General features: G+C 35.1%; 1 protein-coding gene across 1 annotated transcript; it reads left to right on the top strand.

Annotated features, from left to right (window-relative positions):
• Positions 1–4,180: 4,180 nt before the first annotated feature.
• On the top strand, positions 4,181–17,691 carry pycr3 (pyrroline-5-carboxylate reductase 3). Its single transcript, XM_079831080.1, has 7 exons — positions 4,181–4,300; positions 4,424–4,502; positions 5,919–5,983; positions 8,251–8,430; positions 8,511–8,723; positions 11,285–11,377; positions 17,328–17,691. Exons 1-7 carry the CDS (start codon positions 4,247–4,249, stop codon positions 17,508–17,510), a joined length of 867 nt encoding a protein of 288 aa, XP_079687206.1. The 5' UTR covers positions 4,181–4,246; the 3' UTR covers positions 17,511–17,691.
• Positions 17,692–18,789: the final 1,098 nt, after the last annotated feature.

Below are 18,789 nucleotides of genomic sequence, written 5' to 3'. Positions count from 1 at the left end.
ATCTATCTATCTATCTATCTATCTATGCATCCGTCCGTCTATCTATCTATCTATCTATCTATCTATCTATCTATCTATCTATCTATCTATCTATCTATCTATCTATCTATCTATGCATCCGTCCGTCTATCTATCTATCTATCTATCTATCTATCTATCTATCTATCTATCTATCTATCTATCTATCTATCTATCTATCTATCTATCTATCTATCTATCTATCTATCTATCTATCTATCTATCTATCTATCTATCTATCTATCTATCTTTCTATCTATCTATCTATCTATCTATCTATCTATGCATCCGTCCGTCTATCTATCTATCTATCTATCTATCTATCTATCTATCTATCTATCTATCTATCTATCTATCTATCTATCTATCTATCTATCTATCTATCTATCTATCTATCTATCTATCTATCTATCTATCTATCTATCTATCTATCTATCTATCTATCTATCTATCTATCTATCTATCTATCTATCTATCTATCTATCTATCTATCTATCTATCTATCTATCTATCTATCTATCTATCTATCTATCTATCTATCTATCTTTCTATCTATCTATCTATCTATCTATGCATCCGTCCGTCTATCTATCTATCTATCTATCTATCTATCTATCTATCTATCTATCTATCTATCTATCTATCTATCTATCTATCTATCTATCTATCTATCTATCTATCTATCTATCTATCTATCTATCTATCTATCTATCTATCTATCTATCTATCTATCTATCTATCTATCTATCTATCTATCTATCTATCTATCTATCTATCTATCTATCTATCTATCTATCTATCTATCTATCTATCTATCTATCTATCTATCTATCTTCTCCGTGGTCTGTTCTGCTCAAGACTGAAATCAGAGGCTTTTTGGCAGGCGTGTTGTTTGGTTATATAGCTTGAAGTTTATTTATTTCAAGTTAATGACTTTATATAATACTAATAATAAAGTTAAAAAAGGTACAAGTACATATAAAAAAGAAACAGTTTACAAGCGTTATCAAGGCATCTGACGCCGGAGAGGCCGGGGACCAGCGTCTGCATCTCAGTCTTTATAGACAGCTTCTGTCTTCCACATCTGTGAGACGTCCTCCACTGAAACCCTCAACATATATAAAGCCCTTCTCCTCCTTATCTTCTTTCTCCGGGTTCTTCTGGCTGCCGTCTGCAATATAACATCTGGAGGAGGTAATGTTTCTTTCTCACCGATGCTCTTTCTAATACAGGATTTCTTCTCTCTCTGCTCTACCAATACTTGAAATGTTTTAACTGTTTAATTAAATACCTTTCTTAATAAAACAATGAATGCAGTTGTGGTTACCAAACGTGTTTATCCATAGAGCAAACTAGTACAATTGCATATTTTACTCAACATTATCTATTGTTTTTGTCACCCGGTGCTCCCGATGGCCTGCCATTAGTGTGTTTGTGAAAGTTTATTGGTGTTTTTTGGGGAATATGAGCTTGTAAAGAATGTGTGTGCTTTTCTCATCTCTATTCACAGTTTACTTTGTAAAGCAATTTGGATCAACTGTGTGTTGGCAGACGCCTGAACATTTCAACCTGAAAACATAGACTTTAGTTTAACAGAGGTTTAGATGCTGATGATTTATTGAAAATATGTGGTCGCCATTGTGGAGATCAGTGTTTCCTTTAGTTGGGCTGTTTGACTCTTGGCTTTTTATGTGAGTTTGTGGTTTTTGTTACAGTGTTAACAAAACACATAATCTGTTCAAATCAAAAGAAGCCATAAACAAAAATTATCATGAAGAAAAATGTTTGATTAAACTCATCACTGACTAAAAATGCTAATAAATAATATCCACCAAACATACCTTCTTGCCACAGATCAGATATTCTGAATTCTGATTTTTAAACACATTCTAAGGGGGGAAAAGTTAAACAAAAAACATAAAATTACAGTAAAATATCTTAGTTTAAATTAGGAAAAATCTATAAAATAACATTGTTTTCTCTAAAACTTTTAATCCAAATTTCTGTAAAAGTATTGTTTTTACGCTTTATTTGAATTAAGATATTTTACTTTGTTTTTTTGGCAGCCATTTATATTTACGGTGTAAATATAAAACTAATATGATTTACTTTAAAATTATACAAAGAATCATGTAAAATTTCGAGTATGGACATAAACCTTTAATATAATGAGCTACATATTTAATTACAGATTATTTCTGTAATTTTACATCAGTTGTAAGTCGCTTTGGATAAAAGCGTCTAAATGCATAAATACATACATTTTTATGTAATTTAAGAAAACATACTCTATAAATAATACAGTAATTTCACTGTATAAAAAAATGAGAATTACTGTAATTTGTCATTAATGATATAATCCTTAAAATAATGGTCAAGTTGTTAATTTACAGATATTGCTTGTAATTTGACATGAATTTGTATGGAAAACAGAAAAAAGTACTGTATAAATAATACAGTAATTTCCCTGTGTAAAAAAAATGAGAATTACTGTAATTTGTCATTAATGATATAATAAAAAGTTGTTAATTTACAGATATTGTTTGTAGTATTACATAGTTTTAAACATAACTTAAACATCAATTACATTATTTGCACAACTTGCATTATTTTCAATTACACAACTTACATTATTAGGAAATTAGATTTATTTATTTTTTACAGTGCAGAATAAATTCTAAACATTAATCTAGAAATATAGGCCTATATATAAAAAAAGTTTTTGATCTGTAAGATTTTTAGAATGTTTTTGTTTTTAAATGAAGTCTCTAATGACACTTTACTACTATATATGCCAGAACACTGTAAAAAATGAATCATGTTTCTTGTAATTTTCACCAAAAAAATTAAGGTGATAATTAAAAATAGTCTGTATATTTTCTTAAGAAAACTGTGGTTCAGTGTTGTATAGAAAATATTGAGAACATTTCCCTATTAAAACCAAGAGATACATTTTCCTAATTTTTTTAAGGAAATGTAAGCAATTTTGAGGCTTCAATCGAAGAACCAATTAAGCTGATAAAATTAAGGAAAATAAGGTTACCTATTTATTTTAAGAGAATTAGCTCAATTGTGCAGTTTTATTTAGAGACACCATTGTTAGTTCCCAACATGCTTTGCATATGGCTGGAAATAGAGAGTTAATATTGAAATTAAGTGTTATTTTATGTGTTTTTGAGTGAAGGGAAACATCTGTAAATATTTAATGTTTGGTTATGTTTGACATTTGAAAGAGTTTCTGTTATGTTGAAGTTTTGACCGTTACCATTGTGCAGAAGAGTAGAGCTTATGGTAAGGTTGTGATGTAAATACCTGCAAGTTATGAAGCATGTTTCTTTGTTCAATGAGAAATAACTTTTCTAATGCTAGTGCAATAACAAGTTTGTTTCTGCTTGCGCTAGCAGTAAACAGTCTATGTATAAACAGGTCATTTCCATTTAATATAATTTATAACCTATTTCTTAAAGTCAACTTAAATTAAAAAAGCACTTTCCACTAATAATATTAAATTCATCATGTGCCATAGATTAAATAATTTAGGAATTTTTACTTAATTTATTTGGGTAAATTTCACAAAAAAAAAAAAAAACTGAAAATCTACTCAAATATAATACGTGTAATATTGTTACCATAATTTTTTTAAGCAGATAGCATGTGATATTTTTTACAGTGAACAGATGATCTACACTGGAGGAATATTTCATAATATTAGTATTTTGTATTATACTGTATTTGTAATAAAATAAATGCAGCCTTGGTGAGCATAAGAGACTTCTTCTAAAAACCTAAAAAATCTTACAGATCAATAATTTTTTTAACGGCAGTGTATATATTTGCCAATTTTATTATTATTATTATTATTAAAAAATTGTTTCAATAATTGTAAGCTAGTGTGACTGTGTAAAATCCAGTTCAGTCCAGCAGGTGGCGCTATCTCAGTATCTTTATAGACAAATTATATATGAAGCCAGAATGAATCTTACCATAACATTGAGTCACTTATTCTTTTCATTAATATTTTTTCTATAATAATAATCATCAAACTCTACAGTATCAAAAAAAGAAGTAGGGATTGATCGTGTTTATAAATCTATTGATCCAGTCCAGCAGGTGTCAGTGCATCTACTGTAGTTTCTTAAATGCAAATAAAGAAGAAAATGTTCTCCATATGACACGAGTTTAGCATTTAAACACTGAAGTGATCAGATTCACACGCATCAAATCAACAATGAATCGTTCAGATAGTTCAGTCAAAAGCAGCGACTCCCCAGCGCTTCAGCCTGTGAGTAGCGGTCGTTTACCTCATGATTGGATGTTTTTTGTGTGTGTTTGGTGAACATATGCCAGCAGCTTCACACAACACCTCATTAATGTGTAGTAAGTTATGTGTTTGTGTTGAGTTCAGGATGTGTGTCAGCTGAAGATCGGATTCATCGGAGCGGGGAACATGGCGTTCGGAATCGCGCAGGGCATCATCGCGTCAGGTGAATTTTATTATAATTTTTTTTTTTTTTGGACAACACTATATAAACAAATAAGGAGTCAGTCATAATGTAGAACAAAGAAAAGGAAAGAAAAAAAGTTACAAGACAGCAAGATGAAAAACGACCCTTTTCACAGACTGATGACGCGTTTTAACGGTCATCAATATCGTAAATCCTGCAAAGTTTACACAGGTACAACCCGGTAAATTCAAAGATATATAAATGAAAATATTCATTTTCTTTCTCTCTTGTGGGAAAATGTGCTCTTTGGCTTTACTAGACAAGAAGAACATTACTTTTATTTAATTAATTTAATTATATTATTAACCAAATTCCACATTCATAAGTGTAAATTTACCAATAAGAAACCAAATTTTGTAATTTTAATGACTGAAATATGTATATATATTGACAGTATCAGAGACTCTTTGAATAAGAAAGCTTTAAGAACTTTGAAAGCTTGTACATTTTATAATACATTTATTTGATTCTCATCTATGGGTGAGTGTATGTATTTTCTGTTTTTGCTCTATTTTTTCCCCCTGGCAACATTTTTTATTTATTTATTTTTTATTATATATATATTATCTTCTCATTTTCTTTTTCTTGTTATACTGTTTCCTGTGACATTGTTATTGTTCTTTGAATAATAATAAAAAAAACTAAATAAAATAAAAAAACTACCCAGTAAATAATTTTCTTGTTAAATTTAAAAAGGATATTGATCTGAACTGTTCTTTTTGCAATACATTGGCTGAAACCTTGTTTCATTTATTTTGGCATTGCGTTCATGTAAGAACATTTTGGAAAGATTTGTCCAGATTTATAATTGACAACATTGACCCCACTTTTTCTTTGTGTTTAGAAAACGTTATATTTGGTTTTAATAATATCCCCTCAAGTAAAAGGACAGAATACTATATTATAAATTTAATGTTTGCTAAATTCCATATTCATAAATGTAAGTACAATAAAACCCAACCTTTTGTTTTTGGTTCTTGAAAAAGAAATACAGACATATATCAATACTATCCTTCATTCCCGCAATAAGAAAGCAATTAAAACTGTTTCTGTTTGTGAATCCTTTGACTGTTTTGTTTTCCTATTTGTATGTATTGCAGTTCTGACTGTACATTTACTTTGTTTGCTTAAAGTGCAATTTAAAAAAAAAAACGTTTTGTATTTTCATTTTTTTTTTAATGTATGTACATTTATAACACTAATACTTTTGTATTATATTACTTCTGCATCAAATTACAAAAAACAAGGGTGTTTATCACTAACCTGAGATGGAGATCATCAGTGTTATTCACTTCACCTGTCAGCGATCGCTGTAGTGTAATGAACAATAAACACATCATTTGGATACTTTAATTTGTTTGAATGTAATTGATTGTGTTGTTTTCTGTGCTGTAGGGAAGATTCCAGCCAATAATATAATCATCAGCGCTCCGTCCGCGAACAACCTCCCTCGCTTTCAGGTACTGTGACATCATTTACATTTGAATTATGCAGTAATTTAATAACGTCAAGAAATGTTATGGTCATGTTTCACCCTAGAATTAAGCTAATGTAGCTATTTTATATATTATATATCAAATATTGTTATTAAAATTAATATAAAAACGTTATATGTCAATGTTCTCACATGAGGCATTTCCGTATATAAAAATAGGATTAAACTAAATAAATTATTAAAATATGAATAAATACTTTTAGTTACATAAAATCTTACAGGACTATAGTGAGTAGTAAAATAAATGTAATAATGCAACATAATGTAAATTAAATAGGCTTTTACCAAATAATATTTTACACATATTTATAATAATTTTTTCACGATATAAATTGTTTGCTTGGGAATATAGAGTTAAACTGTGAAATAAATAAATACAAAATAACATTAGCATAAATAAATCAATACATAATTAATCGTAGAGTACTATTGTGGGTAGAATTTTTTTTTACAATTATTTTACACGTATTTATAATATTAATTTTCCACAATATAAATAGTTTGCTAGGGATTTTAAAGTAAAATTGTAGAATAAATAAATAAAATATAATTAATTAAAACAAATGCATTTAAATAAATAAATAAATAAATAACAAAAACATTAAACTAAATAAATCTTTTAAACAAATAAACATAAATAACACCAAACAAACAAATAAATACATATAAATAATAAAACAAATACCATATTTTGTTTACTTTAATGATTTATTTCATTTAATGTTATTTGTTTTATTATTTATTTGTTTATTTTAATAATTTATTTAATTTAAATACATAAACTTACAGTACAGTACTATTAAAAAAAGTAATATTTTAAACATTTATAATAACAAAAAAAAGAATATTTAACTCTATAAATTGGGTCATTCATGCACGAGGACCCTTGAGGTGGAAAATGATATCATAAATGGGGGGGGGGGGGGTGAAATGCTGTTTCATGCATACTGAGCTTCTTACACTGTTAAAGACTTAGATTCTCATGCTAAACATGGACATAGTTTCAGAAATTAAGTTGGACGTTTGATGGAGTATTCCTGTGCCAAAAATACTCCTTCCGGTTTCTCACAAGTTTCAGAAAGTTTTTTTTGATCCGATTCTGGATCATGTGTGTGTGGCTGAATCTGATTGATCTCCATGGTTTATTTAGGATAACGCGTTTAAGGATGTCACAGCTTTCAGATGCTCTCAACGCAGTAGCTGCGCGTGCTCGTGATTCTTTAGCTCCGCCCACACGACATGCCCCCGTTTTTTTTGTTTTCAGAAAGATTCGGTACAGCCTATCTTTCTTTTATAAATATAATAAAAGACTTTTCGGAGATATGAAGGATGCAATACTACTTTATAGGCACTCAAGATTGACATGAGACTGATGTGGCGTTCACACATCGGACGCGAATTCACTTTTTTTTTATCTTTAGTTAGTGTGTAATGTTGCTGCTTGAGCATAAACAGTATCTGCAAAGTTACAGCGCTGAAAGTTCAATGCAAACGGAGATATTGTCTTTTAAAGTTATGGCAGTTTATTGCCTACAAAAATGGCCGGTTTGGACTACAACAAGCTTCTTCCCGGGTTGGTGACATCATAAACACCTGCTATTAACAAACACTGCCCCCCCACGAACACGCAACAAAGTGGGCGAGGCCACGTCGCAGTCATTACGAAAGAGAGAGAGAACTACAAACTACATTTGGCCATCTAACCAATCTAAGACCATTGCGTTTTTCGGAGGGATGAGCTTCACAGAAGCGGGAAGCAAACGAGCCGTTCAAAGGACAGTGGAGACAGCGGTGTGGAATAAAGGTCAAATATAAGAAAAATACGGCGTTAAAAAAAAAAAAGGAAGTATTAAGACATGTTATACTGCACCCCATAAACACAACCAAGCCTAGAAAAACCACCCCTTTAATATACAGATTTTCTCCTCATTGTTGTCACTACTAGAGCAAGCTCCTGATTGGTTAACATGGTGCGAATATCCGCCAAAGTTCAGATTTTTTTCACTTTTAACGCGATTTGCGCGAATCACGCGCTCAATTCACGCGAATCGCACCGCAAAATGTTTTTCCGCGTGTTTGCATTGACTTAACATGTAAATCACTCGCGCGAATCGCGTCCGGTGTGAACGCACCATAAGAGTTTCACCCCCCCTTTAAGTAAGCCAGTAATGTGTGAAAGTTTTCCTTGTTTCCCAGCATGCCGTTTAGTGTAATGTCGGTTTGTCCTCACAGGAGAGAGGCGTGTCCGTCACTCACTCGAATGATGAGGTTGTCGATCGCTCCCGGTTGGTCTTCCTGGCCGTCAAACCTCACCTCATCCCAAAGGTTCTGAACGAAATCTCCCGAAATGTCACTCGGGAACACGTCATGGTTTCCATGGCAGCCGGAGTCACTCTAGCAACACTTGAGGAGGTGAGGATTTGCGTGTGGTTTATCGGTACCCAAATCTAAACTCTGAGATCATCAGATATCATCTCTGTGTGTGTCTCCAGCTGTTGCCTGATGGGACACGCGTGATTCGCATGATGCCCAATCTTCCCTGCGTGCTCCTGGAAGGCGCGCTGCTGCTGGCCTCAGGCTCCTGCGCTGGAGAGGAGGAGGAGTCTCTCCTGAAGGCCCTGCTCAGCCCGTGTGGATTGGTGGAGGCGGGGCCTGAGCCCTGGATCGACGCCCACACTGGCTTGAGTGGCAGCGGCGTCGCCTTTGTGAGTGGCTGCAGCTTCTTCCCTATTTTTCCATAAATTACACTCCAATTACTTGAATGACGTTTTCAAACTGAGGTCTGGAAACATTTAGAGAAATGCTGTATATTAATAAAAAAAATTATTAATTAAAATAGTAAATGTAAATACATTTAATTACATAAAATCTAACAGTACAGTGCTATAGTGAGTAGCAAAACATTTTGATAATGTAACGGAAATTAAATATTACATATTATCCAAATAATATTTACACATTTATAGTATCAATTTTCCACAATATAAATTGGGTTTGCTAGGGAATTTAGAGTAAAACTGTTAAATAAATAAATAAATAACAATAAACTAAATAAAATATTACAGTACTATTGTGGGTAGAATTTAAAAAAAAAGTTTAATAATGTAACATGATAGAAATTAAATATTTTCCATATAATATTTTAAATATTAATATATTTATAATATATTAATATATATAATTTTAATTTGCCACAATATAAATTGCGTTTGCTAGAGTAAAATGGTAAAATATCATTAAACTAAATAAATTAATAATTAACAATAACATAAAATTAAATAATTCAAACAAACAAATACATTTAAATAAATAATTGAAAATAACAATTAAATTATTAAAACAAACAAAAAATAAATACATGTTTAAATAAATATTAAATTAAATTCATTAACGTAAACAAAGAAATAAATACATTTACATAAAACAATAAATAATCTAAGGTACAGTACTATTAGGTAAAAAAACTATATTGTAATAATGTAACTTAATAGAAATTATTACACATTTATAAAAAATATTAACTTTTCACGACATAAATTGGGTCATTTAGTCCAATTCTAGGGCTTAAAGCTACACTGTGTGATATTTTCCCCCATCTAGTGGTGAACTGGTATATGACCATCCAGTGAATTTTAGTTTCTGTTCTGTTCAATTCCGATTTCGTTTTAACTCCTACGGTGGCCGATTTAGTCCAAGATTAATATGGCTTCCAGCTCGACCTCGTCCACATTCGACACGGTGCCTGTGGGATATTCTGTGCGCAGTGGGATGGTTGGAACTCAACTGGCCTAATTATTCGGCTAGAAAGAACTGCAGCTAATCCAGAGTGAACTTTGATGATAGTAATGTTTATTCAGTCATCCAATTGCAAGGCATAAACAGGTTTGCATGGATATGTACATAAATGTGGTTTCTGTGAGAGAACAAATTAGGATGGTAAATATACATGATAATGACATGACAGAAGATACACAGTTAAGAACTGTATAACTATACGTATAAGTTACATTTGTATAATGTAACCGTAAACCAGAGCTTATTGTACCATATATAGGCGCTAAATGCAGCTGCATTAAAAGGAGCGGAGCTGCTGCTGCTAACAAGCGGTGTCGGATTACAAAAGTGTGTGCGCAGGTTTAGCTCTGTATAACAAGTGTTAATATGCCGATCAGACCTGATACATATTTCCATCAACATACATTATAAGCAAATATTTTCTATAAACGAATAAACATTGTTAATAACTGAATGATTATTCAAATAGGTGAGCATTATGCTATTGTATGTTGACACAAAAATACTTCTGAGGTGACATCAACTGAATTACGCGATGACACACTCTGAAACACATCCACAATGACAATAACTATTATTACTTACGGAGTTATTAACGCACAGAAATACCACACAAGGAAAAACAGACTTTTGAGGAATAAACAAGCCAGGAAAACGCCGTATAACTCTGTTACTGGAGCTGCTGAGATGAAAACTCTGCACATGCACCAGACAAGTCTGAACAAGTTGACGCGCACAGTGTTAAAACCGGTTAAAACGCGAAAGGCGAAGCTTGAATTTACGGGTATGTCCCTCTTTGGCTAATGTACTTTCAAGATGGAGGAGCAACATGGCGACCACCGTTAGATCCCATTACCTTATGTATTTTCAATGGCATATTATAAACTTACGAGAATACTTTATTACTTGAAAGAAGTAAATATACATTAATGAGCACATATATTTTTGAAAGTACTAAGTGTTTTTAGCTAAGAATAGACTAAAAAAGTTACACAGTGTAGCTTTAAACTAATAAATAAATTATTTAAATGAATTGAATGTAAATAATCTTGCAGTACTACAGTGAGCAGAAAGAAAATGCAACAATGTAACATAATAGAAATTAAATATTATTACACACACACACACACACACACACACACACACACACACACACACACACACACACACACACACGTATATATATATGTGTATATATGTGTACGTTTTTTTTTTTTTCACACTATAAATTGGGTCTTTATGCATGAAAATATATAGCTGTCTTTTTAATTCTCTCATGAGGATGATCATATTTGGAGGTCCCGCGGCATAGAAAAGATTAAAACCCCTGATCTGGAGTCAGTCTCGTGAACGTCTAGTCCATCTTGCAGATTATTGTGATTTGCAGCTGATGTTTTCCATCTTGCAATATGAACCTGAGTTTGTGTGTAGTGTTTCTGAAGGTGTGTTGTGGCTGTGCTCCGTCTTGTAGGTGTATGTGTTTGCGGAGGCGCTGGCGGAGGGGGCCGTCAAAATGGGGATGCCCAGCGCTTTGGCTCGACGTATCGCAGCACAGACGATACTGGTAGGAAAGGTTTCATGATGAGAGATTTTATATACAGCACATTTACCACATGTCTACAGTGTAATGCTGCGTTCACACCAAACGCGAATTGAGCGTCAAAATCGCGTCTAGTTTCATGCATTCGCGCGTCCGTGGCGAATTGGACGCGCGTAGAAATCGAGCGTTTGAAGCGAAATTGACGCGCGTTCAAGGCGCTCCAGGAGAAATATGTCATAAAACACCACTCTGCCTCTTTTCATTTTCATTAAAAATATATAAGCATTAATAGCCACACAAATGTGGTCCAGGCAACTCCTACATTATCTTCACTGCATGTATATTTAAATATCCTTAAAATATAAAGTTATGAAACTTCTCTTTGCCCTCAGTCAAAACGATTTGGCAGACAACAAATTATAGATTCATGAGAGCAAAGATCGGCCGTTAGATCAGCACAAGATGAGCCACTACAGGCCATCAGAGCAGCGGCAGACGGCAGAAGGACTGGCCGAGGAAAGGCTGCTCTCGCTGGGGTTAATGAGCGCTGAGCGCCGCTGATCCACTGGAGCTCACAACTCCACACACACAAGATTATTTTTTTAAATATGCGCTCTCTTTATAAACAAACCACATATTTGAGCTTTAAACAACTACATTCTCACCTGAAAAAGTCTTAAAACTACATTTTGTGACACAATAGTACTATTTTTAATTTATGCAGGGATTCTCATCACGTCACATTACCACATGACCGCAGCAAGCAGGCTCCTGATTGGTTAATGCGGCGCGAATTGACGCCAAAGTTCAAATTTTTCAACTCGGGCGTCAGACGCGAATTCGCTTCAAACGCATGAATGCACAAAAGCACCATTCGCGTGTAACGCGCAAGGCGCTCAATGCGCGTCCAATTCGCGTAATTCACGCAAACTGGACACGCGAATGAGGCGGATTCGCGTCGTGCGAAACGCGCCTTCCGCGCCGCGGGACTGCCAGACGCGCGTCAACACGCCTTTCCATTGTCTTCACATTGAAATCGCTCGCGCCAGACGCTCTATTCGCGTTTGGTGTGAACGCAGCAGAAGCCCCAGATTAGTGTGATTGTTGTTATTGACATTTGCATGCATTTAGCAGAAGCTTTCATCCAAAGCGAGCAATTGGTGACACAGCCAACAATATTCATAACCACTTCAGCTCTGCACCCCCTCACCGACCCACCCGCGGGTCCAATATTGCATCATCATAATCATTTGAAAAAATCTATAAGTTGTACAGCTCACAACTAAACATATATGGTTTTGTTTGAAAGAATAGAACCTCAGCTTTCTTGATAACCCAATCACTTTTGCATTTGTTACATAGAAAAAGATAATACGGTCTGAATTTGACCAGTATCAGTAACGTGTTGTGGAGCTAATAGCCTCAAACGCTATATCTGCTCGTTCCTTAGGTTGTTTTCTTCAAAATGAGACCGTTTTCACATGTGTGTGAGCGAGCATGACCAAAACACACTGTGATACGTCACCGATGTGCAGATCAAAACATGTGATGCAGACAAATACTCTTATTATCCTTAGTTTTGATCGTCTTTGTTAGCCGCAATTTTTTTTGGATGACGTCATCACGTATTGTGTCATGCGTCAAAAAAGCTGAGTATCTCAGCTCTCTATAGACATGTCGATCATGCTTCTAGACCAATCAGAGCCTGAGATCTCCCTTTACAATGTTGAGGAGGCGGAGCCTTCTTTTCGATTTCCCAGCGGCTATGGAAAATCAATGCAGATGAGGAGGAGTTATTAGATAGTTTGCACAGAATAATCTAAATAACTTTTTTTTGGAAGGAGGTATCAAGAAAATTATTTTTCCCCAGTAAACTTTTTTCCCCTTGTTTACTGACACCTTCTTCTGAAGGGAAGAAGACCAAACAGATAAAAAATTATAGATTTTCAAATAAATAATAAAATTGTGAATAAAAACAATATAATATATGCAATATTCCACCACTGTGTTAAAATTTAGAGTGTTCTGTGTCAAAGGAGACCATTTTTATCAATTTACTCCAATATATGTGGGTAGAGTGCTCTTTGAAATTCAGATATGCCTTATTGTCTAAAAAAATCAAAATATGCTGCAGAGCTGAAGTGTATAATATACAATTCCAGGTTGTGTATAGACAACTAGATTAGGAGGCAAGCTAGACAGGAGGCTATTTTTGGTGATTTAAATAGAAGTAGAATTGTTAAAATGTGCTAGAATTGCATAAAATGAAGCTGAACTAGCCTTTATTCCTCTATTAGGAAAGTCGCCTTTATTTGTATAGCGCTTTATATAATAGATTTTCAAAACTACATCAAATATGTTGTAAAAATACAATTGTCATTATTATTCAGCTCGACTCTGTTATTGAACTGAATGAAATCAACACTGAACTTTGTCATTTAATATACTTTTATTTATGTTCGTCTCGTTTTCCAGCACGAATATCGAAATATTCTTAAAACAAGATAGTTACTTGAGCAGCAAAACAACTTCAGATATTAATCTAGTTTTCTGAAAAAAAAGTATCAAAACTAAGTATTTTATGCTTAAAACAAGAACCAATTTCCCAATTTTTCTGTCCTCATTGGCAAATATTTTTTCTTATTTGAAGCTTAAACTCCGTTAATATTGATATCCTTTTTCAGAAAACAACGTCATTGTGCATCTCATGTAGTTGTATCTTGATTTTAAAGTCACCCTATTATGCTATTTTAAAGTTTGTTTGAAGATTCTCTCTTAACCCCGCATCTCTGAGAGATGCTCTGCTCTGATTGGTCAGTTGGCCCAGTCTGATGTGATTGGTCAGAAATCGAACACTCATTATTAGGGGTGTAACGATATATATCGTTAAACGATATATCGCGATATGAAAATGTGACCATATGTATCGTTGATGGAAACGATATGATTCGCTATTTTAAAGTTTGTTTGAAGATTCTCTCTTAACCCCGCCTCTCTGAGAGCTGCTCTGCTCTGATTGGTCAGAGGGCCCAGTCTGTTGTGATTGGTCAGAAATCGAACACTCATTATTAGGGGTGTAACGATATATCGTAAAACACATTAAATCCAATAGATTTTGGGTATATTTCAGTGATCTCCCAGGAGAAGGGATCAGGAGTTTGAGGGAGGTTTCAGGTAAAAATAAATTTTTAACTGAGCCATTCTCAGTTGATTCACTCAGTGGGACGCTGTCTCAGATGAGTGATAATTGTATGAGTGGATTCAGATGTTAATCTCTTATTTTTTCAGACAGTCTTTGTTCCTCACCCAGACAATCTGGCCTTGTTCTTTACATTCTTTCATCATTACATTAAACGACTACACTCACCTAAAGGATTATTAGGAACACCTGTTCAATTTCTCATTAATGCAATTATCTAATCAACCAATCACATGGCAGTTGCTTCAATGCATTTAGGGGTGTGGTCCTGGTCAAGACAATCTCCTGAACTCCACACTGAATGTCGGAATGGGAAAGAAAGGAGATTTAAGCAATTTTGAGTGTGGCATGGTTGTTGGTGCCAGACGGGCCGGTCTGAGTATTTCACAATCTGCTCAGTTACTGGGATTTTCACGCACAACCATTTCTAGGGTTTACAAAGAATGGTGTGAAAAGGAAAAAATATCCAGTATGCGGCAGTCCTGTGGGAGAAAATGCCTTGTTGATGCTAGAGGTCAGAGGAGAATGGGCCGACTGATTCAAGCTGATAGAAGAGCAACTTTGACTGAAATAACCACTCGTTACAACCGAGGTCTGCAGCAAAGCATTTGAGAAGCCACAACACACACAACCTTGAGGCGGATGGGCTACAACAGCAGAAGACCCCACCGGGTACCACTTACCTCCACTACAAAGAGGAAGAAGAGGCGACAATTTACACAAGCTTACCAAAATTGAACAGCTGAAGACTGGAAAAATTTTGCCTGGTTTGATGAGTCTCAATTTCTGTTGAGACATTCAGATGGTAGAGTCAGAATTTGGCGTAAACAGAATGAGAACATGGATCCATCATGCCTTGTTACCACTGTGCAGGCTGGTGGTGGTGTAATGGTGTGGGGGATGTTTTCTTGGCACACTTTAGGCCCCTTAGTGCCAATGGGCATCGTTTAAATGCCACGGCTTACCTGAGCATTGTTTCTGACCATGTCCATCCCTTTATGACCACCATGTCCCCATCCTCTGATGGCTACTTCCAGCAGGATAATGCACCGTCACAAAGCTCCAATCATTTCAAATTGGTTTCTTGAACATGACAATTGCTGCGTTCCACTCCAGTTTTAGGCACGCACTTGCAAACTTCCCTAAGCACTTCCCCTCGGGGGAATCCCCGCTGCCATTTTGAAGTGCGTTCCACTTTGTGAAGTGGACAAGGGAAGTTTATATGGACAGACCCTTGCTCCCTCGATTTTGACAGAGGGAGCGAGTCTACTTCAAATTGTTGTGAACTTTTATCTTCTAAAGTGTAGGAAACTCAGAAGATGAAGACCAGGAGACTTCGGGATCAAACAGAAGTTATTCTTTTAATGAGAACTCTCTGTGCTGCAGGTCGTCCGAAAACAGTCTAACTTAACAGTACAAAATAATGCAATTTATCTACATTTCAGGGGGAGGGATTGTACAGCAGGGGAGGAGACATTCAAACAAAGAAATGCATATGTTGTGTAGGTAAAGGACACACCTTAGACATAACAGTGTGACCCGTCCTAATTCAATCAGCATAAGTGTCATTCAAATGCATAGATGCTAATCCAATCACTCAGGCAGTATTGCTCTAAACTTGTCATGGTAAATAGTCAGGAAGTGCGTAAAGACAAAAGACTTAATGTCTCAAACACTTACACGGCCTGACGTAATGTCCTTAGAATTTCCTCAAGTTTACTTCAAAATGTAAAACACAAATATAGATAATGTTTTCAGTTATATTCTATTACATTGGAACCTAGATATAACAATGTATAAATTTGTAATCTTACAATATGTACACTTCAGGCAGCTTCATATACCACAATGCAACACGAGTGTGACGTCACCGCATATCGCGTTTAATTTACCCCACCACAAACAACTCTATGATATTTTTTTATTACTTTTAAAAACATTTAAAACAACCCAAATACACCTATATACATATAGAATGCTGCATTAAACAATTTCGTAAAGGGAAAAATAATAAATCCACTCCATAGTGGATTCGAAGTGATCAAGGGCTTAGGATGTTCCAGTTCCATCCATTGCAAATGTTCCTCCAGTAGTGGCACTCATGCAACGTAAGCAATGACGCACATCCGAGTGAACGAGACCGAGGGAAGTTAACGAGTGAAGGGCCTAATAAAAATGAGCTGGAACGCAGCAAATGAGTTCACTGGACTAAAATGGCCGCCACAGTCACTAAAAACAGTTTGCCTAAAAATATCGGGATAAATATCGTATCGTGATTTATATCGAATCGTGACACGAGTGTAACATTACACCCCTACTCATTATCATATCTGAATCTCAGCTCTTGACACAGTGATATGAACGGTAACGATGGCGTGGGTTTTTTGAACTGTGCCACCCCTAGTAGTAACTCTCCTTCACAAAATGGCGGCTTCACTGCTAGGGGACTTGCAGTGTGTGTGGATAGAAACGGCTCATTCTAAGGTAATAAAAACATAACGCTTCATTATGTAAGGTCTTTATACTCCACTGAAAACATAGTTATGGATATTATCTCTCAATAGATCCTCAAATACTACACACTGCACCTTTTTAAGTTTTAAACTTTTTTTATATGTCAAAAGATCTAGGCGAATTTGTCATGTCATGACCCCTTTAAGAATGAATTTGTACTGGAAAACGAGACCCAAATTGGGTATGTTTGTGTTGAATGCCTCTTATATCTCATAAACTATAAATGCAGAACTGATATCTGAAGTGTGTGGCGGTTTGCAGGGCGCTGGAGTGTTGCTGCGAGACACCGGGAAGCTCCCGGCGGAGCTGAAGGCCGAGGTTTGTACGCCCGGAGGGACCACGATTCACGGGATCCACGCGCTGGAGAAGGGAGGATTCAGAGCGGCTGCGATGGGAGCCGTAGAGGCGGCCACGGAAAGAGCCAGAGAACTCGGAAAGAAGTAGACTGACTGCACATCAGGCTATAGGAGGGACGGTTAACTTAAACACATTTATGTCTTATTTTATGCACCGAGATGGTCAATGCTGTTGAATGTTGTCTTCTGGTGCTAAGGGATGCCGAGCTTTGGTCAGGACTTGCAAATGAATCATCCAAGGGTGAGAATTCAATGTAATGCGGAATAGTCTTAAAGGGTTAGTTCACCCAAAAATGAAAATTCTGTCATTAATATCTTACCCTCATGTCATTCGACACCCGTCAGACCTCCGTTCATCTTCGGAACAGAAATGAAGATATTTTAGTGTAAATCTGATGCTCTGAAAGGCCTCCATTGGCTCAATGCACTTTACACTCTCAAGACCCTTAAAAGGTACTAAAGACGTCGTTACAAAGTCCATCTCACTACAGTGGTTCTACAATAACTTTATGAATCGGCGACAATAGTTTTTGTGCACAAAAAAACCCTAAATAACGACTTGTATAGTGATGACGATTTCAAAACACGGCCTCATGAAGCTTCGAAGCGTTATGAATCAGCGAGTCGAATCAGCGGTTTGAATCGCCAAATTTCAGCAGTTCCGAATCATGAATCGACTCACTGATTCATAACGCTTGGAAGCTTCATGAGGCCGTGTTTTGAAATCGTCATCACTATATAAGTCGTTATTTAGGGGTTTTTTTGCGCACAAAAACTATTGTCGCCGATTCATAAAGTTATTGTAGAGCCACTGTAGTGAGATGGACTTTGTAACGACGTCTTTAGTAGCTTTTAAGGGTCTTGAGAGTGTAAAGTGCCATTGTGCCAATGGAGGCCTTTCAGAGCATCAGATTTCAACTAAAATATCTTAATTTGTGTCTGAAGATGAACGGAGGTCTGACGGGTGTCGAACGACATGAGGCTCAGTCATTAATGACAGAATTTTCATTTGAGTGAACTAACCCTTTAAGGGAACAAATGTACATGCAGACACAGAAACCAGTGTTGGCTGTTAGGAAGTTGCTTGTTTAAAATGGTTTGTATCATTTTAAGGTACATGACAAACTCTGGGATTCAGAAACTAAAGCAGCTCTGAGATGGGGACATTTTTACACAACAATGTATTAGAGGTGTCCTTCATAACAGCAATTCATGTTCTGCACAAAGATATATATTTATGATGTATATATGTGTGTGTACTGGGTAAAACTATTAAGTCTATATAAATATATACACACACATGCATGTATATATTTAAGAAAAATGTCTATAGAATATATTTATATATAATATAAAAAATATAAATC

The sequence above is a fragment of the Gobio gobio genome (assembly GCF_949357685.1).
Source record: "Gobio gobio genome assembly, chromosome: 12".
In the NCBI taxonomy this organism is placed as follows: Eukaryota; Metazoa; Chordata; class Actinopteri; order Cypriniformes; family Gobionidae; genus Gobio; species Gobio gobio.
Note: the sequence above shows the minus strand (reverse complement) of the source record. Positions and strands in the feature narration are given on the sequence as shown.

What these genes read in the sequence shown, in the direction of transcription:
- pycr3 (XM_079831080.1), top strand. Translation starts at nt 4,247, where the DNA reads ATGAATCGTTCAGATAGTTCAGTCAAAAGCAGCGACTCCCCAGCGCTT. An exon ending in ACTCCCCAGCGCTTCAGCCT is followed by an intron (nt 4,301 to 4,423) that starts GTGAGTAGCGGT and finishes TGTTGAGTTCAG; the next exon opens with GATGTGTGTCAGCTGAAGAT. An exon ending in GTGGCAGCGGCGTCGCCTTT is followed by an intron (nt 8,724 to 11,284) that starts GTGAGTGGCTGC and finishes TCCGTCTTGTAG; the next exon opens with GTGTATGTGTTTGCGGAGGC.